This window comes from Trichoderma citrinoviride (assembly GCF_003025115.1).
Source record: "Trichoderma citrinoviride strain TUCIM 6016 unplaced genomic scaffold BBK36scaffold_3, whole genome shotgun sequence".
Classification (NCBI taxonomy): domain Eukaryota; kingdom Fungi; phylum Ascomycota; class Sordariomycetes; order Hypocreales; family Hypocreaceae; genus Trichoderma; species Trichoderma citrinoviride.
This window is the reverse complement of record NW_020194711.1, coordinates 716086-743135: the sequence shown is the minus strand read 5'-3', so window position 1 is coordinate 743135 and position 27050 is coordinate 716086. Positions and strand designations below refer to the sequence as shown.

The 27050-nt window shown below is 56.0% G+C and overlaps 9 protein-coding genes across 9 annotated transcripts; 4 read left to right on the top strand and 5 right to left on the bottom strand.

The window, feature by feature from the left end:
• Positions 1-861: 861 nt before the first annotated feature.
• On the bottom strand, positions 862-3064 carry BBK36DRAFT_1207481 (putative serine/threonine phosphatase 2C ptc2; the record flags this gene model as incomplete). The annotated part of the gene is made up of 7 exons (XM_024897409.1): positions 862-1205; positions 1293-1553; positions 1636-1842; positions 1911-1995; positions 2059-2132; positions 2303-2609; positions 3029-3064. 7 exons carry the CDS (start codon positions 3062-3064, stop codon positions 862-864), a joined length of 1314 nt encoding a protein of 437 aa, XP_024751968.1.
• A 1277-nt stretch (positions 3065-4341) lies between these two features.
• On the bottom strand, positions 4342-7023 carry BBK36DRAFT_1112434 (hypothetical protein; the record flags this gene model as incomplete). Its single annotated transcript, XM_024889804.1, has 1 exon — positions 4342-7023. One exon carries the CDS (start codon positions 7021-7023, stop codon positions 4342-4344), a length of 2682 nt encoding a protein of 893 aa, XP_024751967.1.
• Positions 7024-8382: 1359 nt separating this feature from the next.
• BBK36DRAFT_1191405 (hypothetical protein) lies at positions 8383-9497 on the top strand (the record flags this gene model as incomplete). Its single annotated transcript, XM_024896716.1, has 3 exons — positions 8383-8627; positions 8816-8983; positions 9140-9497. The coding sequence occupies 3 exons, from the start codon at positions 8383-8385 to the stop codon at positions 9495-9497; spliced, it is 771 nt and encodes a 256-aa protein (XP_024751966.1).
• Positions 9498-11928: 2431 nt separating this feature from the next.
• On the top strand, positions 11929-13081 carry BBK36DRAFT_1134512 (hypothetical protein; the record flags this gene model as incomplete). Its single annotated transcript, XM_024892336.1, is given in 3 exon segments — positions 11929-12864; positions 12882-12885; positions 12975-13081. 1 exon segment carries the CDS (start codon positions 11929-11931, stop codon positions 12856-12858), a length of 930 nt encoding a protein of 309 aa, XP_024751965.1. The 3' UTR covers positions 12859-12864; positions 12882-12885; positions 12975-13081.
• Positions 13082-13744: 663 nt separating this feature from the next.
• BBK36DRAFT_1134511 (hypothetical protein) lies at positions 13745-16363 on the bottom strand (the record flags this gene model as incomplete). Its single annotated transcript, XM_024892335.1, has 2 exons — positions 15999-16363; positions 13745-15935 (listed from the first exon to the last, which is right to left on the bottom strand). The coding sequence occupies exons 1-2, from the start codon at positions 16353-16355 to the stop codon at positions 13746-13748; spliced, it is 2547 nt and encodes an 848-aa protein (XP_024751964.1). The 5' UTR covers positions 16356-16363.
• A 687-nt stretch (positions 16364-17050) lies between these two features.
• Positions 17051-18518, bottom strand: BBK36DRAFT_1138745 (hypothetical protein; the record flags this gene model as incomplete). The annotated part of the gene is made up of 2 exons (XM_024893262.1): positions 17051-17488; positions 17547-18518. The coding sequence occupies 2 exons, from the start codon at positions 18516-18518 to the stop codon at positions 17051-17053; spliced, it is 1410 nt and encodes a 469-aa protein (XP_024751963.1).
• A 2529-nt stretch (positions 18519-21047) lies between these two features.
• BBK36DRAFT_1191396 (hypothetical protein) lies at positions 21048-22586 on the top strand (the record flags this gene model as incomplete). The annotated part of the gene is made up of 2 exons (XM_024896715.1): positions 21048-21182; positions 21345-22586. 2 exons carry the CDS (start codon positions 21048-21050, stop codon positions 22584-22586), a joined length of 1377 nt encoding a protein of 458 aa, XP_024751962.1.
• Positions 22587-22991: 405 nt separating this feature from the next.
• BBK36DRAFT_1111981 (hypothetical protein) lies at positions 22992-24149 on the bottom strand (the record flags this gene model as incomplete). The annotated part of the gene is made up of 3 exons (XM_024889763.1): positions 22992-23366; positions 23588-23878; positions 24024-24149. The coding sequence occupies 3 exons, from the start codon at positions 24147-24149 to the stop codon at positions 22992-22994; spliced, it is 792 nt and encodes a 263-aa protein (XP_024751961.1).
• Positions 24150-24917: 768 nt separating this feature from the next.
• BBK36DRAFT_1191392 (carbohydrate-binding module family 66 protein) lies at positions 24918-26606 on the top strand (the record flags this gene model as incomplete). Its single annotated transcript, XM_024896714.1, has 2 exons — positions 24918-26457; positions 26581-26606. The coding sequence occupies 2 exons, from the start codon at positions 24918-24920 to the stop codon at positions 26604-26606; spliced, it is 1566 nt and encodes a 521-aa protein (XP_024751960.1).
• Between the last annotated feature and the right edge of the window lie 444 nt (positions 26607-27050).

The window sequence follows — 27050 nt, the reverse complement described above, 5'->3', positions numbered from 1 at the left end:
GGGATTATTATGAAACCAGCCAGCACCTTTGTATACTAGCTTACCTGATTGGATCTTCGCGTTATTGTAACAATATAGATTTCAATTCCTAACAAAAAAGCGCCCCATCTATACGCCGTATCTTCCGAACTTGCTACCTAAGAAAAATCCTATACGTAGCTCCCCCCCCCAAACTTCCTTCAGCCACCGTTTTTTCGCGATGCATCCGCTTTGCCAATTTGGATTGACAGCCCGACGCTCCAATTCATAGCATAGCCTAGAATGCAGGGCAGGACACGAACAGATAAATATACATCATCAGTATACATCACCAATGTCACCCAGGGTTGATTCATGCGAGCGGCCATAGTTGGACAAGGTTTGCTGGGTATCAGAAGTGATATACTGGGTCCTGGAACAGATAAGAAACAAGAAAAGAAATGAAAGTAAAGATAAAAGGAAAGCAAAGAGGGAGGCAGAAAGGAGACGTTAAGATCCGAGTAGGGGAAAAAGGGGAGGCGTCAAAACCGAAGACCATGCATGATGCTGCTGCAAAAGACCCAACTCTCCTTTGATCCAAATATTATACCACCGGTACACCGAGTATCAACGACGATAGAAGAAGAAACCGTGTAACAAGGAACACTCAATGTCTAAACCGCCCCTACGCTCTCTCTCTCTCTGCCTTTGTCTCCCGACGTTTCGAAACGTCCCCGAGCCCCTTCCCGCCTCTCTCCCTTTGCTTTAAAGATGCCCTCACGCCTGGGTTTTGAGCAGCGGCGACGAAGAAAGAATTATGCCACACATACACAAGCGCCGCGCCTTCAACAACACCAGTGCAGGCTTTCAAGGAGACGAGCCCAAAGAATTCAAGAGGACCACCTAATCCTTCTTACTCTCCTCGGGTGTCTTTTCGTCTTGCTTCTTCTCCGACCCTTCCGCAGGTTTGGACTCTGCCTCGGGTGCCGGCTTGGCCTCTGTCTCCTCCTTCGCATCGGTCTTGCCGGAGCTCTTGGGCACCTGGCTCGCAAGGTCCTTGTCCTCGTCAGCGTTATCAAACATCTCCGTGTCGTCAGAGCCCGTCAAGACTTCGGTGCCATCGCCAAGGAAGATGATGCGACCCCGGGATCCCGCAAGGCTAAACTTGCCGCCGCTGTCGGCGTCGACGTCGTAACCGCTGTCGCTGTCTTCGTAGTTGTGGTGGACGCCGGGACCGCGGAACTCGGCTGAGGGGGGGCAAACAAGATGCAGTCAGTCTTTTAGCTCCGCGTCTATGCGTGCTTGTGAGAAGCAGGGGAACGGCTCGCTCGTACCATATTCCGGGGGGGCACAGGGGCCGTCTCCATTGGCCACTCTCTTGGCAATTTCGTCATACCACTCCTCCTTGGTCTTGCCGTGCAAGAAGCCGATGATGACCATGGTCATGTTGTCGCAGCCGACACCACCCGTTTCTGAGTTGGACGCCAGGCAGTTGTCCATCATGTTCTCGCAGATCTTGTCGAGGTCCTGCTTGGCAGCGATGCCTCGTCGCACAAACTCGATAACGGCCTGGGAGGATTGGCAATCCCAGATGCCTAACCACAATCAAAAGCATCAGTCGAAAGGCCCCAATACACCCATGCCCCTTTTCTTCCATGTTTGCCGAATCTCACTCACCGTCACAGGCAATCACAAGGAACTCGTCTTCCTCCGTAAGCTCGTGCACTTCGACATCGGGAAAGGCGGTAACGATCTGGTTTTCGGGGGAAAGCTCGGCGCTCTTCTTGAATTCGAAGTCGCCAATGGCACGCGACAGCGCCAGATTGCCGTTGACTCGGCCAAAGTCGACGAAACCGCCAGCGGCTGTGATTCGGTTCTTCTCCGCTGTAAAACGGCAAGGGGCACGCAGTCAGTATTGCCCATCTACATACTGACTTAATGGATGCACAAACTTTCAAGCTGAGGCTTGTGGTCGTTGGACAGGGGTTTAGCTCGTCCCTTGATGCCCAGCACGCTTCGAGAGTCACCGGCGTTGGCCTACACGAGGTATACATTGTTATTTCGAGCCGCGATGAACCGTCGTGGGGTAGGATGACGTACGACATATAGTTTGTTGCCGGCAATCAGGGTGACACAGGCAGTGCAGCCAGAGACCTCCTCTTCGTATTTGGGGTCTGTAAACAACGGGACATCATAGTTAGCACAGAAACCGGTTCATGAGGGATAAATGCAAGATGATGCACGGAAAAAGGGAGCCAAAAGGGTTGCGCAAGCCAAACGTCTCCCTCTCTCGAATAGCGCAAAGCAGATCAGGGATATGGCAGAGAATCATTGCGTCGCGTACCGTTGAGGATAGCCCGATCCGTAGCGAGGAAGCCGTCCTTGAGGCCCTGAGCATAATCACCGGCTTTGAAGCTGTCCTGCTTGAAAACAATGTTGTGAATGTTCTCGCCTGCGAATAACGCTACTTTGTCTCCTCCGTGTCCGTCAAAGACTCCGAAAAAGGACAGCCTGTCGGGGTGCGTCTTGGTGTCGTTGTCAGGTGGGGGCAGATTCAGCTCAGCCGTGTGAGCGTCTTCCATGCTGATGCGCCAGCCTTGCATGGCGGACACGCCGTAGATGAGTCTGTCATCTTCGCCCTTTTCGGAAGTCTAGATTGTGAAGAAGAAGGGATGTCAGCAACTGCGAGAGCAGTTCAAAGCCAAGGGACGCCAAGCTGGCCTTGGGCAAGATGGAGAGGCAAGGCACGAGCAAGGAAATGGACAAGCTGTGCGCGGCGGGGTCATGCGTGGGCTTTGATGACGGCCTTGACTTGAAGCCATCGTGGCGAGAGAGCGGGCAAAGCTATAGGAAGAGCCGTAGCAAAGCTGGCAAAGCAAAGGCCACGCAAGTCTTGTCTTGATATCGGCCGTGCAGCTGATGAGTCGCGAGATGCCGCCAGCAGAGCAGCCAAGTGCCATAAACAGGAGAAGAGCAGAGTATCTTGAGGGGCAATGACGAGGGCGGTATGGCGAAGCAAGAGGTGGAATAGCGGGCGCTCGACGAGAGGCATCCCATCTCAGACACGCACCTTTTCGACAACGGGCTCCGAGAGGGTTTGGCCCATGGCTGCGACGTCTCACGAGGGCCGGAAAGCGATCGAGGGGGGAAAGCGTCGAGGAGGGGACAAGCAGCACGACAAAGATACCGGTCTTGTGTCTATCCGTGAGAGATTCAGGGCGGGAGACCTCGAGAGGAGCACCGTAGGCTGTGAAAGACTATAGGGCACGGAGCGTGTTAGAAGGGCAAAGAAGGAAAAAAAAGGGGAACAACGACGTCGAGGCGGATCGAGGGTTGTGTGGTGTGTGTGCGTGGGTGTGGTGGTTTTCGGTTTGTGATGCCAGCAGAGCAGAGCGCAAAATCGGCTTCGCAGGAAGCGGGGTACCGCGATACCTCAGCCAGTCAACGCCACAGTTTGCTTTTTTTTCGAGGTCCCCTTCGTCTATCTCACCTTTTGGTGCTAGCAGTGCTGTACCTTCTGGCAATCCCAACGGCCTTTCCGGCGCAGTTGAATTTTTTTTCAGGTCATTTTTTTTTTCTCCGCAGGTGCTACAGCTAGTTCTCCAGCCTAGGCTCCCGTCTCTTCGTCCACTGGCCCTCCCTCTATCTCGTTTGTCGCTAGGCAGGCAGACGGGGCCGATGATAGGCCAGATAGGCAGATGTGGCGAAGCTGCGGTTGCTGCATGCGTGCTAGCAGCCAGTCAGCCAGTCAGCAAGTCACTACCAAGTTTTCACGGCGCCTGTGCGTTTGCCTGCAAGCGGGAAAGGGGACTTGAGGTTGGGGGCCTCTGCTTTGCTTGTTTCCTGTCGCCCGGCCTCGTTTCTTGTCCATTTTGTCGTTAGCAGGATGCGGAGCATGCCTCTCCCTTGTCGCGCTTAGTCTAGTGCAGCGCGGAGAAGATGCCATGCTCGCAAGGGGTCTAGAGGCCCAGGCAGCGAGGCTTCAGTGCCTTGATCCAAGGGTTTCGGCTTCTGTATCTGTGCACGAGGTCCCTTGGAGGTCGGGTCCCAATCGGCAGCCCCGCGGTTTCCCCTCGATTCAATGAGAACCCCTCCATGGCTACTTCAAAAAGTACCTGCACCTGCGACTGCCGCGGCGAGATACTTGGCCGGCACAGGGAACTGAATCTTGGCTTTTAGTGCATTAAGAGCACTACCAAACAGGTACTTAGGCTGCACCTCCCACAATGACATCAATGGATCGAGTGGCAACAATAAACCTGCAACTTTACAACATCCGTCATTCATGTGATATTCATTTCATCGAGACGAACAGTTGCCTGGTATCTAACATGTCCCAACAGAAGGAGATAAAACCATCAAAATCACTGGAGCCGCTCCTCTTTATATAAACATCTTGAAGCTCCTCTCCGACACCTTTGCAGCCGAATCCTCTCTCCTCCACGCCGTTTTGCCCTTCGCCACCGCTTCCCTCTCGCCAAACACAGACGCATCGCCGTCGCTCAGAATCGAGATCGCGCTCGTCGACCGCATCGGCCGTATCGTGCTCTTCCGCTCGTCCTCGCCCCACTTGCTGGGCGACATGAGCTCGAGGCTGCGCCGCTCCTCCAGCTGCCCCAGCTTGCCCAGGCTGATCCTCGATGCCGTCCTCGACGGCAGGAAGGGCGTCTCGTCCACGAGCTCCAAGTAAGCAACGCTCGGATCTCGCCGCCCCGGGGCGACGCGCCAGTTCTCGTTGGATCCAAACGATGGATCTGTGCGGAAGCTCTTGGCCCCCTTGCCGGAATCTGCTTCCAACCAGGAGGAGCCGCCCCGGCTGAACCACTGCTGGCTCGGAAGACGTGCCTGGGCTGGCTGCTGCAGCTCTGTGGCTTTCTCTGCTGCTTGGATCTCTGCCTGCTTCTCTATTAGAGGCTCCTTGGCTGGCTCTAGCGCTCGCCTGACGAGATCTGGATCAAAAGGCTCCTGGATCAGGGCGAGGGTGCTTGGCAGTGCGGCTGAGCTCGACGTGATGGCTGAAAATGCCCCAGAGCTAGTATCTGACTGTGTTGATGGTTTGTTTATTACTAGGGGCATCGGTTGGATATTGGCCAGGTCCTCCAACGACGGCAGAGTGAGGTCCAGCCCGCTCCTGAACGCACTCTCCCCTGCTTCTGAGAGGAAGCCGGATGTAGGCAAATATGGCTGGGCGACTTCAGGTAGGGTCGTGTCCGATTGGTTGCTCTCTGATGACTTGTGACTCTTTTCACCGGTCGTTGCCCTCTCCACAGTGAACCAAGAGCCGTGATCCCCATCATCTGTCAGGGGGCTCACGCTCCTGGGCGTTCCGGATCGAGCCCCCGAGGCCAGTGGACGCGGGGGAGCGCGCAGGACGGAGCTGTCATGCAAGGTGCCCGATGTCTTTGACCTCGATGATACGCGTGACGCAACATCAGCAAAGATGCCGTCGCCCTTCCTGACTAGCCGCCCGTTAGACGCCTTTGAACGAACAGTATCCTCCACGTGGAAGATTGTCTCAGCATCTGACTCGTCGTTGCGTAGAGTGAAGCGTATTGGATCTGATATCTTGGGCCGGTGTTTGCTGGCGGAGATGTAGGTTTGTCGGTGCCGCCGCCGCCTGCGCATGAGGCAAACAAGCAGCATGATGGCAAACGTAATGAAGAGAACTGGTAAGATGGTTGCAAGCAGAACGTCGGTTGTGCCGAGGCGGTGGCGGCGGGAGTCTTCGGACTTTGCGCTGGCTGGGCCGGTAGGCTTTGCTCCGGATGGCGATGATGCCGTGTCGATTGCTTCGTCGGGAGTCAGGAATTCGGCGCGAGCCTTGTGTGTCTCTGTGAGGCCGGTGCTTCGGGAAACGGCCTTGATGGACATGTTGAACTTGCCCCTTGCCGCCTTGGGGACGGTGCCCGACAGTTTGGGCCCTATGACGTGAAGCCAGCCTACTTCGGGATCGGTATCGACATGGAGCTGGATATCACTTGGATCGCGAAAGTAGGCGGACAGGTCCAAGTTGAATTCTTTACCAGGCTCTATCTGGATGTCTTCGAGGTTCGATTGGAATAATTCCGTTACCACGTCGACCTGGACAAGGACGCTGAGGGCATCGGCAAAAGAGTCTCGGATGACGATGGTAAAGTTTGTTGAGCGGTCGTTCTCTCGCGGAGTCCCCTCCAGAAGCAGCGTTTTAGGATCAAGAGTCAGCCAAGACGGCATATCCTCTGCAGACACGTCGAGGGAACCGGGTCGAACGGCTTCGTTGTCTAGCTGGATGCCCTTGGCCAGACCATCGTAGCTGGCTTTTGCGCCTCTTGTAGCATTCAGTCGAACAATTGGGTCGTCCGTCGTCAGTTTGTGGCTCCCCACCACAATCGCAAAGGACAGGGACGTCCCCGAGAAGCCGACAATGTCCGACGCAACGAGGCTGAAGTCGAACTTCTGCGGAGGCTGGACCAGCGACTCAAAGGCGGGCGTTCTTCCCGAGAATGTCAATGTCTTGTCGTTGAACCTGATCCATGCCGGCAGAGGCGTGCTGTCGTTTGAAGATGCGTAGTAGTTGAGATTCGTGCCGTGACCAACAAATGTATTCGGATCAAAGGTGTACTGGAACTCTGTCGAAGGATATGACAGGATGGAAGACGGCGCCGAGAATTGCCCAAAGTTGTCCATCTGCTGCGATATTGGAACATGTACCGATGGCGGCTGTCTCCGTGAAATGACAAGCGTGGCATTCAGTGTCGTCGACCCAGCCTCATCCGTAGCAACGAGCCCAAACTCCTGTCCCACAACTTCCCCGGGCGGGATCTCCTCTTCCTTGGGCGTCCCGTAGAGCCTCCTGCTCTCGCTCTCTATCGATAGCCAGCTGGGATGGTCGCCGAGGGAGTATGTCATGTTGGAGGAGTCGGATCGAAACGTGTTTGGCGAGAAGGAGTATGAGAAGGCATGGTTTGGTCTGGCGACGGGCGGGAGCTGTGCGTTGAAGGGGAAGGAGATTGTGGGATTCGCCCAGGCGGATGGGAGGAGGCTGAGGGTTGAGAGCGCGGCGAGGAGGGCGTGTGAAGAAGACATTGTGAATAGGTGATGAATTGCGCTGGGAGCAGCGCTGTACGGCTTCAAAGAGCGCGGAAGGGAGCCCATGCGGCGGGAAGCCGGGATAGGTGATCACAGCTTGAGCAGCCAAGAGGGTATTCACGGTTGAGCAAAACACGATGATATGAAAGATGAGGAATAGATGAGAAGAGAAGAGAAGAGGAGGGGGAAGAGGGCAAAGTCGTAGTCCAGATGGTAAAGAAAGGGCCATGTTGAAGTCACCCGGCTTAGATGGATGGCTGGGGAGTGGCAGACCTCGAAGAGAACAGCTGTTGGGCGCCCCCCCCTTCATTCCACCCCTCTTGCCCCGTGAAGCCATCACGGCAGTGGGATGGGTACCAATAATGCCGAACAAGGGCGAGCACTCGAGAGAGAGAGAGAGAGAGAGTCACATCAGCGCACCCATTTGGGTTCCATTACGACGAGAGGCGAAATGTTTCATCAGAAGAAGTTGGAGTCATGAAGGGGCATAATTTCTCAAGTACTATCTGCTATAGTGTGTGAGGGTCGAAAATTAACTTACAGACCAGAGCGAGGCTGTGGCATTCCAGAGCTTTGTCAAGAAAAGGTGCTCCTCGAGCGGGTGAGACATTGATGGGATGCCACTCGGAAGAATGGGGGGCTGGACTATTCGCTGATGTTGAGAATGGGCGGGGTTCTATAGACACTGAGGGGCAAGAATATAGGTAGTATTTCAAAAGTCTCCCTTGACTTGACTTGACATCTTTCCGCTGTTTGAATGAAGTTGAGGAGCTACCTTGTGTCCTATCGTCATTTGGTTCGCCGTGCAGACGGGACTGTCGTATAAGACTATAAGTAAGGTATGGCGGAAGATGGCTGTTGTACGAGTATTAACTGACGATTGAATGGTGCTGTAATGCCTGATAAAGCTGTTGAAGAGAATTGTATGATTCTACCTTAATAATAGGAGATCTGTATTATAATCTCCATCATGACAATAACAGAGCTACAACATGGTAAAGTCGTCAGCCTCATGCCCGATTGTGGCAGGTATCAACGTCAGCGACCCGGAACAATTGAGGGTCTTTGCCTCGGAATCAAAACTCTCGTGACCGGCGAAAAAAAACACCAACCTTAGGGCCATCGCAGATAAGGCAAGCACTTATCAAAAAAGAGGGACGAGAGCAGCTGCGGGGGAATCGATATCTGATAATAATATCTGTCATAATTGAACTTCATTTTCATCCGCCTCTTTCTCTTTCTCTCTCTCTCCCTCTCTCTCTCTCTCTGTCTGTCTGTCTGTCTCTCTCTCCTGCTTTGCTGTCGTCTCTATTTCTCGTGTACTTAATTCTACAGCGTCAAGCATCCAGCGTCGACATGGACAGCCGCAGCTCGTCGCCCGACCTGGACCCCGTGGCGGGCATCACGGAAGACCTCGTCTCCCTGCCCGCGTCCAAAGTGGCCGGCGACACAAGCATCGACTTCGAGGGCCTCCTCGCACAGCCCATCAAGCTCCGCGAGGACGTGCGGACGGGCTGCGGAGGGCAGACGTGGCCTGCGGGCATGGTGCTGGGAAAGCACATGCTGCGCTATCACAGAGACAGACTCTCGACTGCGCGCATGTGAGAAGACCTGTCCCCTTGATTGTTACAATCCTCCTTGTGTTGGCCGTTTCCCACTGGTCGGCGTCGTCTCTATTCGACAGATTGCCGGTTTCTTTCTTCTCTATATTATCACTCGCGGCAAACATGAATCAAGAGGCTGAATCTCAAGGGAATGAATGACTGCTGACTCAGTGCAAACAATGCAGACTGGAATTGGGCGCGGGTGGTGGGCTGGTCGGATTGGCTGTGGCGGCTGGCTGCGACCTCCAGGCGCCACTCATCTTGACCGACCAGGATGTGATGCTGGAGCTGATGAGGCACAATATTCAGCTGAACAGGCTCGAGAGCAAGGCGACGGCCTCGATCTTGGACTGGTACGTCGAGACCTTGTTCGTCTTGCCAAGCCACACTTTAACTTGGTGAAGAGACGCATGTACACTGTTTCTTGGCGGTTGCTACGTTGCCTGCCACTAGTTGCTCGTTTCTAACGTTTCAGTGAGGCAAAGTTGACTGATGCAAACAACTTCCAGGGGCGAACCATTACCAGAGGCCGTCGTGGCGCACAAACCAGACGTGATCTTGGCGGCAGAGTGCGTCTACTTTGAGCCGGCCTTTCCGCTGCTCATGCAGACGCTCAAAGACCTGTTTGAACTCAACGAGCATGCGGTGGTGTACTTTTGCTTCAAGAAGAGGAGACGCGCCGACATGCAGTTTGTCAAGGCTGCCAAGAAGGCCTTTGTGGTCGAGGAGATTTTCGACGAGGACAGGCCCGTCTTTCAGCGGGAGTCGCTGTTCCTCTTCACATTTAGGAAGCGGACGTCAGGTGGCACCACGTCGAGCAAGAAGAGAGCCACGGCAGCCAACCAGGAAATACAAATCATGAGTTGACCACACAGACGACGACAACAGAAGGATATCCGGGACTGGACGTGACCCCTCTCCGTTCCTTGCGCTTCGCTGCAGGACGCTGAAAGACGAAACCTGCCCATGGTTGCACCAACGCCCCTCAATCCAGCAAAAGACGCCGGAGGGAGCCTGCATGCACTTTCACCGGCATTGCCAACAGGCGAGACTTGACAACCCTGGAAGGGCGGGCTGCTATGAATAGCCAATTCCAACTGCGGCTTGTAATACTCCTCGTATCAAGTCGTACGAGTACGACAGGGCAAGCAATGTGCGGGGAATGAGCCCGCGGAACAAGTTACGACTGCTGAGCGAGATTAACGATTGGCGCGACTCGATCTCGGCCAGGTTCATGCTGCCAAAGCACACGCCTGGAGACTGCGAACAGAGCAGAGGGAGGAGGGCAAAGCGGCTAGCATACGCGAGCCGTCGGCGTCTGAGCTGAATGAGAAGAAAAATTTGATCCTGTGGCGACTGCATTGCGTGTTTTCCCGTTGCTCTTTTTCTTGTTTCTTTTCGCCTTTTCGGTCCTGCAAGGAGGCAGTAGTGCTACTGCCACTGACAAGCAGAGTCGAGGCTCCCAGCGAATCCCAGGCCAGAGCGAGGTTGCAGCGGTTCCATAACTGTCTGCAGATGGACATCCGGTTGGCGGCCATGCGGTGGATACATGGGTGAAGTTAGACGACAGGCCACGACGCGCAAAGGAGTCAACCGCCACGATTTTTAGAGCATATGGGTGCCTTGGTCGGCGTGGTCGGAAGCACATGGAAGACGGGCAAAAAGCATGGCCCGTCGACGCCAGCTTTTGCAGCGCAATCAACCTCATACTGTGCGCTGCCCCTACACTACTGCAGGTCGGGCACAGCGCATTCGAACGCAGCACAGTGTTGGAAGTGAAAAGAGGGGCTCATCTTCTCTGACTCGCCTCAATCTCCGAGCACACGTAACTCGGGGTCCCTTTGCGTTGGAATGCAGTGACAAAGCACGTGGAGGCGTCTCCGTCCACGCGAATGGCGCGAAACGGCCTTATTTGATGGTGAAGTGCTGCAGTCTCTGATCGACTCATTCTTTGAAGGAGACGTGGAAAAAGGCCGCACGGCACCGCAAAGCGCTTCCCGCTGTCGATGTCGCTGTCCCCACGGAAAGGAGGAGCAGCATCTCGATAGCCGGACGGCACACTGTCAAGTCAAGATCCAGGTGGATGGAGCGGGTCTGCAGACGCAGAGATATCCCTCACTGTCGGCAGGGCAGGGGAGACGCGAGGAGAGGACGCAGCACAGGAGACGCCTGGAGGTGCCGTTGATGCTGCTCCGTACAGTACGAGGACGAGGCGCATGAAGGAGACAACAAGCATGACTAATTAGAAGGGAAACCTGGAAAGCGAACAAGAATGAAAAACCTGCACGGCAAGGCGTTTTTCTCTCGCGCGTGGCTCCACCGCGATGGCGAGAGAGTTTTGCCAACTGGAGCAGTCGTGCATGCGCTGCTCCGCAGAGTTTTCCATTGGAAGCCCGCTTCCCACGCCAGCCCAATCCTGCTGCAGCGCTCGGAGCAGCCCCGCCGGTCCTCAGGCACCGCCCAGCGCCCATTGGCTGCCGCTCCGGGTACCTGGCTGGCACTGCGACGCTGGGACGGGTCCGGATGGCGGCCCCTGCAGCGCCCGAAAGGCTGTTGGCCCCCCTGTAATACAGCGCTAGCCCCCCCTGGCGGCCAATGGCAGCGCCCAGCAGCGACGTGGCAGCCACCAGCAGGGCGGCGCGGCTGTGATCCGTTGACAGTGGCCCCGTTTGCCCTAGGTCGACTATTTTCCGTCGCCATCAGTGCTGAGATGCATGTGCTGTGTGGATGCTCTCACCACCTGCTCACGCTTACTCACTCAACGCCCACGCCCAGTGCCGTGCAGCAGCGCACCCACACTGGCTGCTCTGGTCTCGATGGATGGATGGATGGGCGGCGAATGGCTCCGAGGGGGGAGTGGACACACATTGGATTGAGCACGCGAACCGGGAAGCGCTAGTAGAAATGGGAATCAAAGAGCCCAGCGGAGAGGGCGAGAAAAAGAGACAGCCCAGGGGGAATTGAAGGCCCACTCACCCCGGCAACAGCTTGTTCTAGCGCTCCGTATTCATCCCGGGCTCATTAAGTATTAAACCCGCCTGGCCCCCCCTCCCCCTGCTCGACCTGTTTCATCCCAACGCAATCCGACTTGCTCAAAGTCCAATCTCTTCCCACTCTCTCGGAGCAGGACTCTTCGTTTTCTTCCTCTTGCAACCCACGTTCCTTGAAACATTTGCACTTGCACCTTTGCCCCTACGGCACTTGCTCTCTGCTGTCTCTGTTGAACAGAACATCCCTCAGTCAACACCAGACCACAAGCACCACCGCTCCTTCAGCTTCAGCACCCCAACCAGCAACCATGAAGTCCGTCGCCGTCGCCTCTGCTCTGCTCATCGCAGCTGCTGCCGCCAAGCCTCACCACGGCCACCACGCCCACGCGGCCCGCCACCACGCTCACCAGCACGCGGCCCGCGATGTCGTCGTCACCGAGACCGAGTGGCACACCGACACCGTCTACGTGACCGAGGTCGTTGATTCCACCTACACCTACTGGGTCCAGGACGGCAAGACCTCCTCTGTCGCTCCCGCTGAGACCACGGCCTCTGCCACCCTCTCCGTCTCCGCCGGCGAGTTCTTCGAGCCCAGCTCCACCACTGAGCCGGCCACTTCCACCAGCCAGGCTCCTCCTCCTCCCCCGGAGACCACCACTGCGGCCGCCAGCAGCTCCGTCTTCACTCCCCCGCCGCCGCCTCCTCAGACCACCACCTCTGAGGCTCCCGTCGTCGTCAGCGTGCCTCCTCCTGTCGTGCAGACCACTTCCGCCGCTCCCCCTCCTCCTCCTCCGGTTGAGATTCCCACTCCCTCGCCTTCTCCCTCTCCTTCTCCTTCTCCTTCTCCCTCGCCTTCGCCTTCGCCTTCCGCCCAGGCTGCTCCCCCGGCCAACGTCGACACCGGCAGCAGCTCCAGCAGCTCCGGCGGCACCTACTCTGGTGACATCACCTACTACACCATCGGCCTGGGCTCTTGTGGCTGGGACGACACCGGCAAGGACCAGACCGAGAACGTTGTCGCCATCGCCGTCGGCCTCATGGGTGCCGTGTCCAACGGCAACGCCATGTGCGGCAAGACCATCACCATCAGCGGTGGCGGCAAGACCACTACTGCTACTGTTAAGGACAAGTGCATGGGCTGCGCTCCCCATGACATTGACGTCAGCGAGAAGGTCTTCCTCGAGCTCTTCGGCAGCCTTGACGGCGGCCGTGAGCCCGTCAGCTGGTCTTTCAACTAAGCTGCTTCGCAAGTGGAGTCTGCTGTCGTAGCTGCATCTTTTGATGCACCTCGCAACAGTTGGCTTGTCTCAATGTGCAGCGCGCATACAAGGCCAAGTTTCCAAGGACAGGAAATGACAAAAATGTCACGTTATACCCTTCACTCGTTGAATTTGTTTGTTTTGGATTCTACCATCCCTGGCGCGGATGCGGAATGCGATATGGAACAGGAAAATGATTTTTCTATTTACTTCTTACCTCTTCTTACTAAGGCCTCGTCCCGCAAGGGATGGCATCTTTTTCTGTGTACATATAGAACAGATTTGATAGAACATGTCCTCTCGTCTTGGAGACAATGTGGAATGACATATCCTTTAGATGCTATTATGTTATTGATTTAATCGATTAGTTGCCATACGTGTGTCGTGCATTACTTGCTTGGTTTGACTTGGTTGATCGACTGGACGGATTGATTGACTTGATTGATTGATCAAATTGATTAATTGATAAATCCGTTGCTTTCTCAATTCTAACCCCAACGTACTGGGTGCTTGGTGTACCGTGGAAGTTCAGAGGCTGCTGAGAGTCACACGGCACTACCGGCAAGCATGGCATTGAACTCTTAATCTTAGCAGCAAATGCCAATTTACCTTGGATGCCAATCAGATCACAAAGCAATAAATCGCCGTAGATCAGAGATCATGATTCATTCACTTATTCATTTGACAGGATACTGCCTCGTCAAAGTGAATTGTGATGACGATAGGCGCTCCCCCATAGAAAAAAGAAAGCATACAAGTAATATTAAAACAACCCACCCCCAGACGAACCAGACAAGCAGCACAAGAACCCCCCTGTCAACCGCTCTAAACTACAATGCGCCTCATTTTTCATTTGCCTTTACCTTTCACAGCAACGTCAGAAGCTCCTCGACATACCGCCTCGTATCGACGCCAATGCCCTGCGCCAGCCGCCCCATGCCCTCGCCGGCCCCGGACGCGCCCTCGTCGGAAGACGCCATGCGGAAGCCAATGTGATCGCTCGCGCGGCGTAGGAGGAAGATTTCTTTGGCGACGACAGGAGGAGGCGAGTGTGATGACGATGAGGTGGAGGAGGAAGAGGAGGGGCGGGGAGGAGACGAAGGGGCTTTGTTGTTGTTGTTGTTGTTTCCTTCTTCTCCATGGTCTTCTGCCTGCACTTTCAGGGATGACGAGGATGCTGCGGCCGTCTCGTGGATGGTGGATAGCGGCGGCGGTGCCGTGGCAGTGGTGGTGGTGGTGGCGGTGGAAGGGGTCGTCGCGGCGGTGCTGCGCTGGAGGACGCGGGTCCAGACGATCCACCACCCGCGGTTCGTCTTCTGGGTGCGCTCGACGTCGGCGATACGAGAGCGCGTCGCGGCGTAGATGTTGAGTAGATGCAGGTGCGTGCTTACGGCATCCGCGCGGGACCACGCCGGCGACGAGGGCGCAGATGATGAAGCGGCAGACGACGACGACCAAGGAGAGGCCGCCGCGTCGGGGAAGAAGTCCGGGATGTTGGGGATCGACGAGTGGACGGTGAGCGAGGGCGGATCCCATACGAGGTCCTGGATGGCATGCGACGACACAGGCCCGGCGACGGGGCGCTCGGGACGGTACCTGGTCGATGCCAGCAGGGGCTTCCTCAGAGGCGCCAGCTGGTAGTGCAGGGAGCGGTAGAGCGTGTCCCAGGCGAGCGAGTCGGTGCGGAGGCGGAACAGAAAGGTGAAGATGAAGGGCTTGTTGACGTAGACGACGACGCGGAGCTTCTCCGCCATGTTGACGTCGTGCGAGTCGTAGCCGGCGGGCACGCCGCCCACCGCCTGGGACCGGGTCAGCGGGTTGGCTTCGTTCTCAAAGTCCCGCTTGACGGTGCCGTCTGGCCGGTGCTCGGCAGCGTGGCTCGAAAGCTCGACGTGGAGAGTGCGCACAACGGTGCGGGAGTTGTTGTCGTCCTCTTCCTCGGCATCGTCCGAACCGATGAGCGCTTCAGCATCGGTACCAGCAGCTGGGACATCTTCCTCAATGTCGCCTTTCAGACCGATCAAGAAGTGGCCGGATGAACCGAAGGAAGACGGCTGCTTTGGTGATTTGACGTGCGATTCCGATGCATTTCTGGCATGCGACTTGTCTCCGATGGCAGGTTGTTGGACGGCTGCCTCTGCCGAGTTGCCGCCGCTGCCAGGAAATGACCAATACGACCCGTATCCCAAGGTCAAGTAGCTGACCATCTTGTCGAGCCTTCCAGCGTCGTGGTCGGGAGTTGTGTCAGTCGACTCACCCCCCTCTTGTTTCGGCTGAGCATCTTGGGCAGCGCTCGCCGATTCGCCTGCTTCTCGCGCAGGTTCCGTTGCAGCATCTGCCTTTGTAGGAGACCGGCTCTCAGCTGGATCCGCCGCCTTCGATGTCGACTTCTTGCCTCGAGCGCGCCGCGTTGAAGTTGGGCTCTCAATGATGCCATAAGCGTGCTCGCCCCAAGTATATAGATCCTCCATCCAATGTGCTACATCTCGTAGAGACTTTCGTGACACTGCTCCCGTTCCGAGGAATATGGCGCCGTCCTCGACACTGGGCTCTTTACCAGTTCCCAGCCATGGCTCTGCACCAGCCTTATCCGACTTGCCTGAATTTGACTCAGCGTCGTCGGGCCCGAACCTCGAGACCACAAGGTCGACAAGCCCCTCGACTCTGCTCACCAAGCCCTCGAGCACCTCCCGCTCCCCGCTCCCACGATCTTCCTCGCCGACGCCGACGCCGAGCTCACCAGACGCGGCCAGGTTGATGCCGCCAAACATGTCCCTTGCTGGGTTCCCGTGCAGCATGACATTCCAGGTGGAGAGGAACAGATCCCAGTAGCGGCTGAGCAGCGCAATGAACTTGACTCGGCGGTATCGAACAAACAAGGCGCTCAGCGACGAGCCATGATGCAAGAGAAAGATGCTGTGCGCCCGCAAGAGATCCGTGAGCAGCAGCGTAGAAGGCTTCATCTCGCGGCTGGAATACTCGTATCTCTCCTCCTGCTGCTCGCCCGTCTTCGTGGGCAGCCGCGGGGGCAGAGGTACTTTGTTCAAGTCGATGCTCTATCAGCAAGCTTTCAGTTAGCAAACCCGAGCGACGCCTTCATCAAAGTGTGCATGTCTCACAGCAAGAATCCACCATCCCGGCTCCAGCTCATGCGCAATCACCCTCGACTTCTCCGTCTCGATGGCGTCCACCGGCGCGCCGTCGGAGAAGCCGCGGCTGAAGTTGACCATGCCCTGCGCGAGCCCAATCTGGCGCAGCCGCTCGTGGCGCTCCTCCTGGGAGATGCCGTCCGTCGGCCGGCTGGTGCGCGCGCGGCGGCGGCGGTGCCTGCGGCCGGAGGACTGCGTGGACACGGAGGCGTAGTAGACGATCTGGTCGTCGATGGTCTCGTCCGTCTGGCCCAGCGACGGGTTGTAGATGGCGAGGAAGCCCAGCTGCGCGGGCACGATGCCGCCTGTGGGCGCATGAGAAGCCATCTGATGGGAGCCTGACGCAAGGCCCGGAGTCTGGCCTCGTAGATGGGATCAGGCGCGATCAAGCGGTGAGCATAGACATAGTCAGCGGATATGCGAGAGCCGAACACGAATATTCCAACAAATTGCGGCTGCGGCTTATAGATCGAGAAGGACGTTTTCTCATGAATTGGCGGTGCATGAGAGAGGGACCATTTGCGCCGGTATGTTGAAGGTCAGGTCGAGGCTGTTGTTAGTGGCTGAGAGCTGCTTGAGCCCGCGCCTAACTGAACTGCCTATGTAATGCTAACCGTCGGCCCCTCCAAGGGCGGGTGATGTGCGTCATTGAAGGAGGTGGAGAGACACCACAAGATGGGAATTTTGAAATGGTCAAAACATTTTAGCATCAAAGAATTGGAGCTGAATGACTTTATTTGAGCTTCTAAAGCTAAAGTTGCCCTCTAATGAACTCATTTATGATGATCGTCGTCGATCTCACGCCGAGTTCGGCATGACATCTGACGCATGCCGGATCGTGACATGACATTAAACGATTATTGTCATCTAAGGTACTCCTCAAAGCTATCATATAGGTATCAAACAGTAGATAGATCATAACTAACAAAGAAAATTGGGAATCATGTCGAAGCAACATAAGATGGAAAAAAGAAGCTGAAGCAAAAAGGGAGAAAAGAACCAAGCCCACGGAACATCCCTCCTTACCAGTTACCAAACGGCATGGTCGACTTCTTGGAGACTTCAGTGCCTTCTTTCCGCAGCTTGGCCAATCCAATCCCGCTCGCCTCGCCCTTCTCCTCCGCCGAAAGCTGATCAAAGCTCGTCTTCCTGCGGTCCCGCTGCCTCTTCATCACCCGCAGCCAGAAAAAGTACAGCAGAAAGGTGACGACGGTGAGCGGCACGGTAATGGCCCAGTACAGCCCAAACTGGGGCATCGTCCGCACCGCAATGCTGCCCGCGCCGGGGTCGATGCTGTCCCAGTCGAACATGGACGTGGAGAAGAGGGCGGAGATGAAGCTCCCTGGGAGGAAGACCATGGTGACGATGGCGAGTGTCTTCATCGATAGGGAGTCGCGGTGCTGGGATTCTGCGAGGTCGAGATTCGCCTTGACGTCGTCTCGGGAAATGATACCGGCGAGCTGCGGGTGTTAGCTTATGCCTGCTATCCGACCACAGTGATCACTTGCAAGAACTTACCGTGTTGATCTGTAGCTGAACACGCCTCAGCGTGTACTCTATATCGACAGCCTGCATCGCCAATCTATCCTGCAAGAGAGTCACATGGCTCCTCAGAAGCTCACTGGGGTTGGGTGGTGTAGATCCAAACGAAGGCCCGAAGGCCGAGTTCGGCGTGTTCTGCAAGACGAAAGACAAAGTCTTTTCGGCCATTTTGCTTTTCCTGCTCACGCTGGCGAGCTTGACGGCATGTCGATCCACCTGGGCAGCCAGCTTGATGTATGATTCCGTCGTTGCCTCTTGTTTATGAGCGGCTATCCTGTCCTGGCCTGTACGTTCCTCGATCTCGCGCAGTTTCACCTTGATCTTTGCTTCCTCAAAGTGGACCTGCATGCTGAGGATCATGCTGAACAGAAGGGCTGGGAACATGGGGCTCGCGTAGAGTCGGGCATCCCAAGGCGAGCATAGCGTGTCGGAGAGGAATCCCTTATTGGACTCCTCGACCAGTATAAGCCCCTGGGTGAGATTTGGTCGTACTCGATCAGTCGAGCGGTTTCTGGCGAAGCTCTTCTGAGACCAGACCGCAACCAGCTTGGGCATATAGCAGAACGAGTATGTCTGTTGGCCCCTGGAAGGAATGGCAGACACATTTGTGATGCAGCTTTGCGAGTACGTGTAGGCCAGTTCCAGGTTGAACTCGTCGAGCAGCGGGTCCAGGACATCTTTGGACAATTTGAGAAGCTTGCGCTTGATGTCGCAGCCTATCAGCGCAAGACGTAACACAAGAGACTGGCTCGTGTCGCCATCGTCTCCTTCCGTTCCTTCGGCCAGCCAGCTGTCCAGCTCTTTGAAGTAGACGAGCTTGCGGTTGATGCTGATTTTGCCAGAGGCATGCTGGTGCCTTGCCTCGATGACTTGGAAGGACGTGTCGTCAGAGTTGGAGAAGCCTTCCCACAAGTTGACCACGCTGAGCTTTTGATATATTTCCTCCATGTTTTTCACAGTCGTCAGACGAAGCGATACAAAGGCCGATGGTGATGGGAAGTGGACAGAACCAAGAGAGGGACACGCGACGAAGGTCTGGATACTACAGCTGTGAGGATTCGTGTGGGTTCATCGGGCATATATACGAATAGTGGCCAGCGCGCGTGCGCGACAACTGCAGGTCACCACCATCCTGGGGATGCAGCCGGACCTGGTGAACGAAGCGCTTCTGAGAGGGGTGGCAAGCCGCAGGCCAGGGGTTCGCCCCAGACTCTAAGCGCCGGCCACGCAGCACATTTTGCAGGACCTTAGACGCGATGCCGAGGGACTGCACGACAGCGACACGAACAGCTCCTGAGGCTCATGGCCAAGGGATCTCGATTGGGGAAACTCCAATTTGTCCGAGTTGTCGTTTGTACGATGGCGCGAGATCTGCAGGTTGCCGAAGAGAAGTTGTCTCGGGCATGGCTGAGCGGGTTGGAGATAGATGAAGCGGCTGAGAGGAAAATGCGACGTCGCGGGGGGGAGATATACTAGGTAGGGAACACAAACTGTAAAATCTCGTGGGGCAAGGGACAAGGCTGTGGGACGGAACAGTATGAGTGTGGTCAGACAGCCGGGATGGAGGAAGGTCGTGTTGGTTCTTTACTCTGGATGCCTTGGAGACATGAAGGATGATAGGTTCGTCGCTTGGAGTGCCGGCCGGGGTTGGGGTGGCTTAGAGGCCCTTGTTGATAGTAAACATTTGCATGGCCAACATCAGTTTCGTGCGTATGCAGGGGATCGGCGCGGTAAGAGTTGTTGCTGTTGGTTGTGTTGTGAAGAAGTAAACAGGAGCGATGAGATGGGATGAGAGTCTGGGAGTATGAAGGGCGGCCTCTGAAGAATCATCTTTAAGTGCTAGTGCTCACAGCAATCAACGGTTTATGGCTGCGCAAAGCGCAGATGAGACGGTCTTGAAAGGCGTTTAAGATGATATTATTTCCTAATTGATCGGAATTCTATCTAGTTGATTTATCGAGGAGATGAGCGAGAGTCGTTACTTTCAGACTGAGAATGTAGGCGGGAACTGATCATCTTCTGGGGAATCGAACGGTGACGTGTGTGACAGCTGGACTGCAACAATTGAAGCGTATCATCATGGGCATATCGGATGATTTGCGCATAGGTATTATTAGGCTGCAAAGGTATACCGGAATTGCCCCTCCAGGGTGCGAGTGCATTCAGAGGGGCAACCGTTGAGGGCGAGGCAGAATGGAGGGCTCTTTTCGTAGCAGCAGTCCGTGAAGCCATGGACAGCCCTGTAAGCTACAGAACAGTAGAGCTGTTCCCCCACTTTCCCGCCTGGTTGAGATTCCAGGATCGATACTTGAGCCTACCTTATCCAAGTTGTTTACTCTCGATCCCATCCAGCGTCTGGAAACCCCCTGCAATGCCGTCAAACAGCTGCCTACATAGCATTGAACCGTCTCAAACATCACCTGTTCATTCTTGACACGTGCTTGACAGTAGACGGGAAGCCGACTGATGGAGTACTCGGATGGTAATGGAAGGGTTTCAAGAGCCTACAGTGCCCGAAGTGCCCCGCTGTCTGTGAAACAGCACGCTAGCATGTTCCGCTAGCAATTTGCCGTCATCAGTGCAGCTTGACCTCCATATTTCACACACGGATTCCTACCCTGCTTTGCCTACAGACATACAGGATCACGCATGAATAGCCTCTTGACTAGCAGAAGAAGAGATGCCGAGTCCCTAATCATCAACAGCCCACGATCAACTTACTAGATAAGGTGCTACTTTCATCCATTCGTCGCTCAAGCGCTGCTCCGCCTCGTGCTTACTGCACCAGGTCCCCACTCTCGTTCCCGCCGAATTGAAGGATCACAGCCCACACAGCGATCGAGACTCTCAAGCTCCAGCTCCAGCAGCGCAGGATTCGGTTCCAGGCTCTATTCCGCATTGCGTCTCCCTTGTTGTTGTCCTCCATACGAGCTACGTACATGCACTGTAGGGGCCCCGCGGGAAATCCCCCAGCTGCTTGTTTACAGGGCAACGACCAGGTAGTACTGAAATAGGTGCTCGTACGTCATCCGCCGGACACCTCGACTTGCCTCCCGTCCACCATCAACCAGGTCCAGAGTCAGCAGCCAACCATCTTGCATCTCACTAATCCCTCCCGATTCTTGTCTTCTTCCTGCTGGAGCTGCTGGTCGTCCGCATTGCCGCCATCCTTGCTTCTCTCCTTCGACATCATCGGCATCATCCACTCACCTGCCCCAGCTATCACGATACGCCTTTGCTTCCGCCGCCGAGCTTCGAGAAGCTACGTACACACAGAGACAGACTCCAACCCCCATCGTCGTCGCCATGAACAACATCGGCGGCACCATCAAGCGCCGCTCCACCGAGGCATGGCAAGCTGCGCAGAGCAATCTGCCCGCCATGCCCGCCGCCCCGTCGTTGCCCGCTCTGCCTTCTCTCCCCGCCATGCCACAGTTTTCCTTGAATGCCTTCAGGAGGCACCCCAATCAGGAGGGCATGAAAGGCACCTGGGAGCGCATCGATCTGCCTCCGGTGCCTCGCTCGTCCCATTCCCTTGATATCATCTCGGGCTGCGCCTACATCTTCGGCGGCGAGACCAACACCCACGAGACCGCCGACAATGACATGGTCGTCATCCGCCTTCCCTTTAGCAGCGCCGGCGCCGACTACTTCAAGATCCCGGCAAAGCCAGACACCACGATCCCCGCGCCGGCACCGACTCAGGACAAGGGCAAGAGGGCTGGATCAGATGAAGCAGCCAGGGCCAAGGCTAAAGCTGAAGACCTTGGCGAGGAACCCGCAGAGAAAGAGAGTGACGACGAGTTTGAAGACGCCGAGGAGGCAGCGAAGCCGACGGCCGCGGACAAGGGCAAAGGGCGGGCTACGGACGACAGACTGGGCCAGGTCCCGCCGCCCCGAGTCGGGCATGCAACCGCCGTCATCGGATCCCGCATCTTCCTGTTCGGCGGCCGAGGCAGCGACATGAAGCCCCTCGACGAAGGTGGCCGCGTCTGGGTCTTTGATACTCGCACCCGTCTCTGGACCTACCTCGACCCCGTCCCGGCTGTCAAGGGCGGGTCCATCATCCCTCACCCGGCACCACGATGCTATCACAGTGCCACTGCAACAGATCGGCCCCGCGACTTTGCGCCTCCCCCGCCGACGAAGCCAAAGTCCTGGCAGGAGTGGGCGCTTGGTGATATCTCCAAGACGGGCATCCCGCAAGATCCCGTTGTTGGTAACGTTGCCGAGAGTGCAATTGACGAGGAAACAAGCGGCTACGGCACCTTCTTCGTGCATGCCGGCTGTCTTGCCAGCGGTGATCGTACCAGTGATCTCTGGGCCTTTGACGTCCACTCGCGCATGTGGACTGAGCTGCCTGCCGCGCCGGGACCTGCTCGCTCAGGCACCTCGATCTGCATCAGCAAGAGCCGAATCTTCCGCTTCGGTGGATACGACGGACAGAACGAGCTCGGGGGCCAGATTGACTTTTTGCATCTCGAGGTGGAAATGTTCGACGACCGCGTAACTCGCGGCGAGGTGGCTGTTCGAGCCCGCGGCAGCTGGCAGTCCATCTTGGAGAACGCTCCCGAGGCCTCGTCGCACGAAATAGCTTCAGAGAACGTCCAGGCCTGGCCCGCGCCACGAAGCGTCTCATCACTCGAGGCCATCACCTTTGGTGGCGGCACCGAGTACCTCGTGCTGACCATGGGTGAGGCAAGCCCTGGCACAGAGGGCCACGCCGGCAAGTCGCACAACGACGTCTGGGTGTTCCAGGTCCCGCCGGTGGGCATGACCGCTGCGAGCTTCACTGCGGCCATGTTCTCGGCTGTGGGACGCAAGACGGGTGAGGGCAAGTGGACAAAGGTGACCATGGTGCCTTATGACGACGAGGTGCTGGAGATGCCGAGGGGACGGGGTTGGCTGGCGAGCGCGCCGATGTCTGATTTGGAGGAGACGGGCATTGTCATTTGGGGTGGAGTGGATGATGTCAACAGGCGGCGTGGCGAGGGATGGATCTTGCGGCTTGCTTGAGCCTTTCCTTTGCGTTGAGCCTTTCTTGGACGTCTACATGATTTCTCTGGACATGTTTTTTCTTATGGTATTTTGCATACGAGCTAAGATTGCGAGAAAAGGCTATGCAATCGTTTAGGATTGCTGTCATGTCATTACCTTGTCCTTGGATATTTTGAAAGAGAAACAAAAGAACAAAGCCCTGCCCTATTTCAGGAACAACATTCACGTATATGCATTGAATTGACTGTAAATTATCGCACAGCACACCACCACCAATATGGTCTATATCCGTCTCGTCTCCCATCTTTTTGTTGGCATTCAACGTGGCGTTATGTACATTTCAAACCCGTGTCAAACACACCACCCTCAATTTTCTCACCCATCCCCATCCCCATTCTTCCCCTCTCTCATAAGAAACTCTTTTTACAAATCCGACCTCGTCTTCTCCGCTCCCCACGGCTCTGATGTCAAATTCGTCAACCCGGCGCTGTTCTCGCACGACTTGCGTCCCGTCAGGGGCCCGGCGACGGGCATCTTGGCGGGGGCGCCGGTGGCGGCGGAGTTTGCGGCCGAGGCCTTGAGGTCGTCGAGCAGCTTGACGACGGTCTCGGGGGTGAGGTCCTCGTAGTAGTCGTCGTTGATCTGGATCATGGGGGCGTTGACGCAGGCGCCGAGGCACTCGACCTCGATGAAGGTGAAGAGGCCGTCCTTTGTGGTCTCGCCTTGCTTGATGCCGAGGTGGTTGGTGATTGCCTTGACGATTGCGTCGGAGCCGCAGCCGCCGAGCTGGCAGGGGGTCTGGTGCGTTTTCGTGAGGTTAGTTTTCAATGAACTTGAAAAAGGTTGAGTGTTGTTGGGGGGAAATGATTGAGGAATGATGATGATGATGATGATGCTTTTGCTACCCCTCCCTTTCATCCCACTTTGGAACTTGTAGCCATGATGCAACAATGCCCATATCTTCACCCAAACGTTTCCCCCATGGAACAGAAAAAAGGACAGAGCAGATGAAAACGTACCGTCGTGCAGGCCTGGACGAAAAACTTGCCCACGGGGGTGCGGTTGTACATTGTGTAGAAGGAGGCGACCTCGTAGACGCGCATGGGGGGCATCTCGAGCAGGCGGGCGACCTCGTTCATGACGCTGATGCTGGTGAAGCCGTGCTGGCGCTGGCCGAGGTCGAGCAGGGGCATGACGGCGGCCTTTTTGTACTGCGGCGGGTAGCGCTTGAGGATCTCGGCGATGAGCTTCTCGTTCTGGGCGTTGAACTTGAAGGGCAGGTCGGGGTTGTTGTCGGGTGTGTTTCGGTGCTGTTTTGGACGGTTCAGGTCAGCGCTTTCCTGGTCTGCGGTACGGTGTTCTCTGGAGTGAGAGTTTCGATTGGGCGAATTGGCAGATGGGAGGACCGGTGGAAGAGGGCCGGGAGGTTGTTGTTCATTCTGGGTGAGACTTTACCACTTGGAGGGTGTCGCTGGGCCGGCTGGCTGTGAGGGAGAATGCGCGGGCGTGAGGCCGGGCGGCGGCGCGCGAGGCGCAGCGGATGCCGGAGCGGACGAGGAAGGGCGTGATTTTGCTCGCCATTGTGGGTGGGTTGGTGGTGGTTGGTTGGAGAGGAGGGAGCGAGGACGAGGACGGACGAGGCTGTTTGGAGAGAGAGCTTTGAAATGGCATATATCGGAGTCTCGAATGAATGGATTCTTTGACGGCTTGCTTGCAAAATGGGGGGCTGTGATTGGTTGGGGCGGCTGATGTTCGGGAACAGGCGGGCATATATTTCCCTCTGCTGTGTGATTGATGCTCTCTTGTGATATCTTGCCGGGTTGCTTCTACTTTTGCAAACTGGGAGATGGTTTCGGATTCTTTGAATTGCGATTGCTTCAACTGCTTGGACTGAACATCGTTGGAGCATGGCCTTGTCAACATGTCTGACCTGAAGCCTTGGTGGGATGGCGGCATCTTATCAATCTGCGGACTGATCTCGTCTTAAGCGTTTTCCCCCGCGAGAGACATACCTTGCATGACGACCACAAGCACCTTGGGCATCAACTCCGTCTTGTCCTCGCGGAACCAGCAGCTGATGAGTCCATCGGCATTGATCAGCTGGACGTTACTGGGCGCCTGAATCCAACTACTACCCGCATCATGCAATGCTAGCACATCCATCTGCCGCGGTACTTTGTGGCTGTACTGTTGCAGCGCTAGGATTAGCAGCTTGAAGGATCAACTCCATGTCGCCAAGTTCATGCTGTGCCGCATCACCATCGTTCCTCTTTCAAAACTTCATGGGTAGATAATCTGCATCGCTTTATGAGCAGAGCTGCCATTCCTCAGAGTCTTCATCGCATCAAGATGCAGTCGCGACGGGTTCAAGCGCTTCTGGCCGCCTGCTGGTCTTCGTCCTGCCTGGCCTCTATATCCAAGATGCCCGACTTTGCCACGTCTGAAGCCGGAAATCCGTTTGTCGACGGCTGGTATGCCGACCCAGACACGCAATTCTACAACGGCGAGTACTGGGTGTATCCAACCTCGTCGCGGCCATACGACGAACAGACATATCTGGACGCCTTTTCATCCCCAGACCTCGTCCACTGGACGAAGCACTCCAACATCCTGACGGCCGACAACTTCACGTGGGCACATCGAGCTGTCTGGGCACCGGCGCCGATATATCGCAACGGCACGTATTATCTCTACTTTGGCGCGAATGACATCCAGTCAGACTCTGAGCTGGGCGGCATCGGCGTGGGCGTGGCTGAGCATCCAGAGGGCCCGTATACCGATCCCCTGGGACGTCCACTCATCGACGCATATCACAACGGCGCGCAGCCAATCGATCAAGACGTCTTCATCGACGACGATGGCCAGGCGTACATGTACTATGGTGGACACTCTCACGCCAATATCATCAAGCTAAACGATGACATGATCAGCCTGGGCACCTTTGACGATGGAAGCACCTTCAAGGAGATTACGCCTGAGAACTATGTCGAAGGGCCGCAGATGCTCAAGCGGAACGGCATGTACTATCTCTTCTGGAGCGAAGGCGGCTGGACGGGGCCCGACTATGCGGTTTCGTATGGTATGAGCAGCTCGCCTCTTGGACCGTTTGACCGCATCGCCAAGATACTGCAGCAGGATGAAGCAGTGGCGACAGGCTCCGGCCACAACGCGGTGATTCAGGTTCCCGATACAGACATCTACTACATTCTGTATCACCGGCATCCATTGGGCTCTACCGACGGGAACGACCGTCACTTGGCGTACGATAGACTCTATTTCCATGACGATGGCACGATAGAGCCAGTCAAGATGCTGGTCCACGACAATTTTGAAGATGGCGACACGATTGGCTGGGAGACGTACGGCGGCGGTGACTGGGATGCTTCGGCAAATGTTCTGCGAGGAAACGGCGGCCTGGCCCTCGTCAACACCAACTTTTCCGACTTTACCTATGAGGCGGACGTACAGCTATCGGAGGCGAAGAACAACGACTGCGGCTGCCACGGCCATGCCGGCATCGTCTTCCGAGCGTCGGAGGCCTCCACCGAGAATGCCACGTTCAAGGGCTATTACGCAGGCATCAGCACCTCGGGCGCTCTGTTCCTTGGCCGGGTTGATGGGACTGAGCTTACCATCCTGGCCGGCGAGGAGGCCGGTGTCGAGATGGCGCAACAGTATCGTCTGAAGGTGACGGCAGATGGGAGCTCGATCCAGGTGGCTGTCAATGACGAGCAGAGCACAGTTATCAGCGTTACGGATGATGTCTATGGTAGTGGAATGGATGGCGTCAGGATATTCAAGGCGGAGGCGGAGTTTGATAACGTGAACATTACTCGCATCGCTCCAAGCCGAGGAAGAGTTGCTGCGTCGTTGTTCGTTGCCTCTTTGGGTAGTTGTCATCATCATACATGCCGACTTTCAACTACCTTACATACAGGCGTATAATACATATATACCAGTCCAGTCGGTGGCTTGTCGGGGGCATCAGCACTACATACTATCACGTACCTAGATTTCATGCAACCTCAGCTGTTTTGATTATATGGACTGCCGATGCGAAATTGCCGGCATTCATTCAATCCGTCACAGCGACACAGCTGCTAGTAGCGCCGACAATCTCACTCGACCTGTCGATCCTGCAACGGCACTCTGAGTTGTCTCAGCGACCTGCCGCTCTCGGCATCTTGGATTGCGCAGATCGCTCCATGGCTATGAGGCTTATGTCGATCAAGCTTTCACTTGCGAATGGATCTCATCCCCACGTTGTATCAGAACTCGTACAAAAGCGAGATGAAATACCTCAGCTTAGTAGAGGTTAGTACTATGGGATATGAAAAAAAGGAATTGAATTGACTCCTAATGAACCCCGATAGTGGAAGTTGTTGTTCCCTTCGAGAAGGGGAAGTATGATTGCTCCACGAGTCAGGGGGGGAGTAATCGAACGTGGTGAGCAATGTTAGTACTAACCGGCGAAGCCCGGCC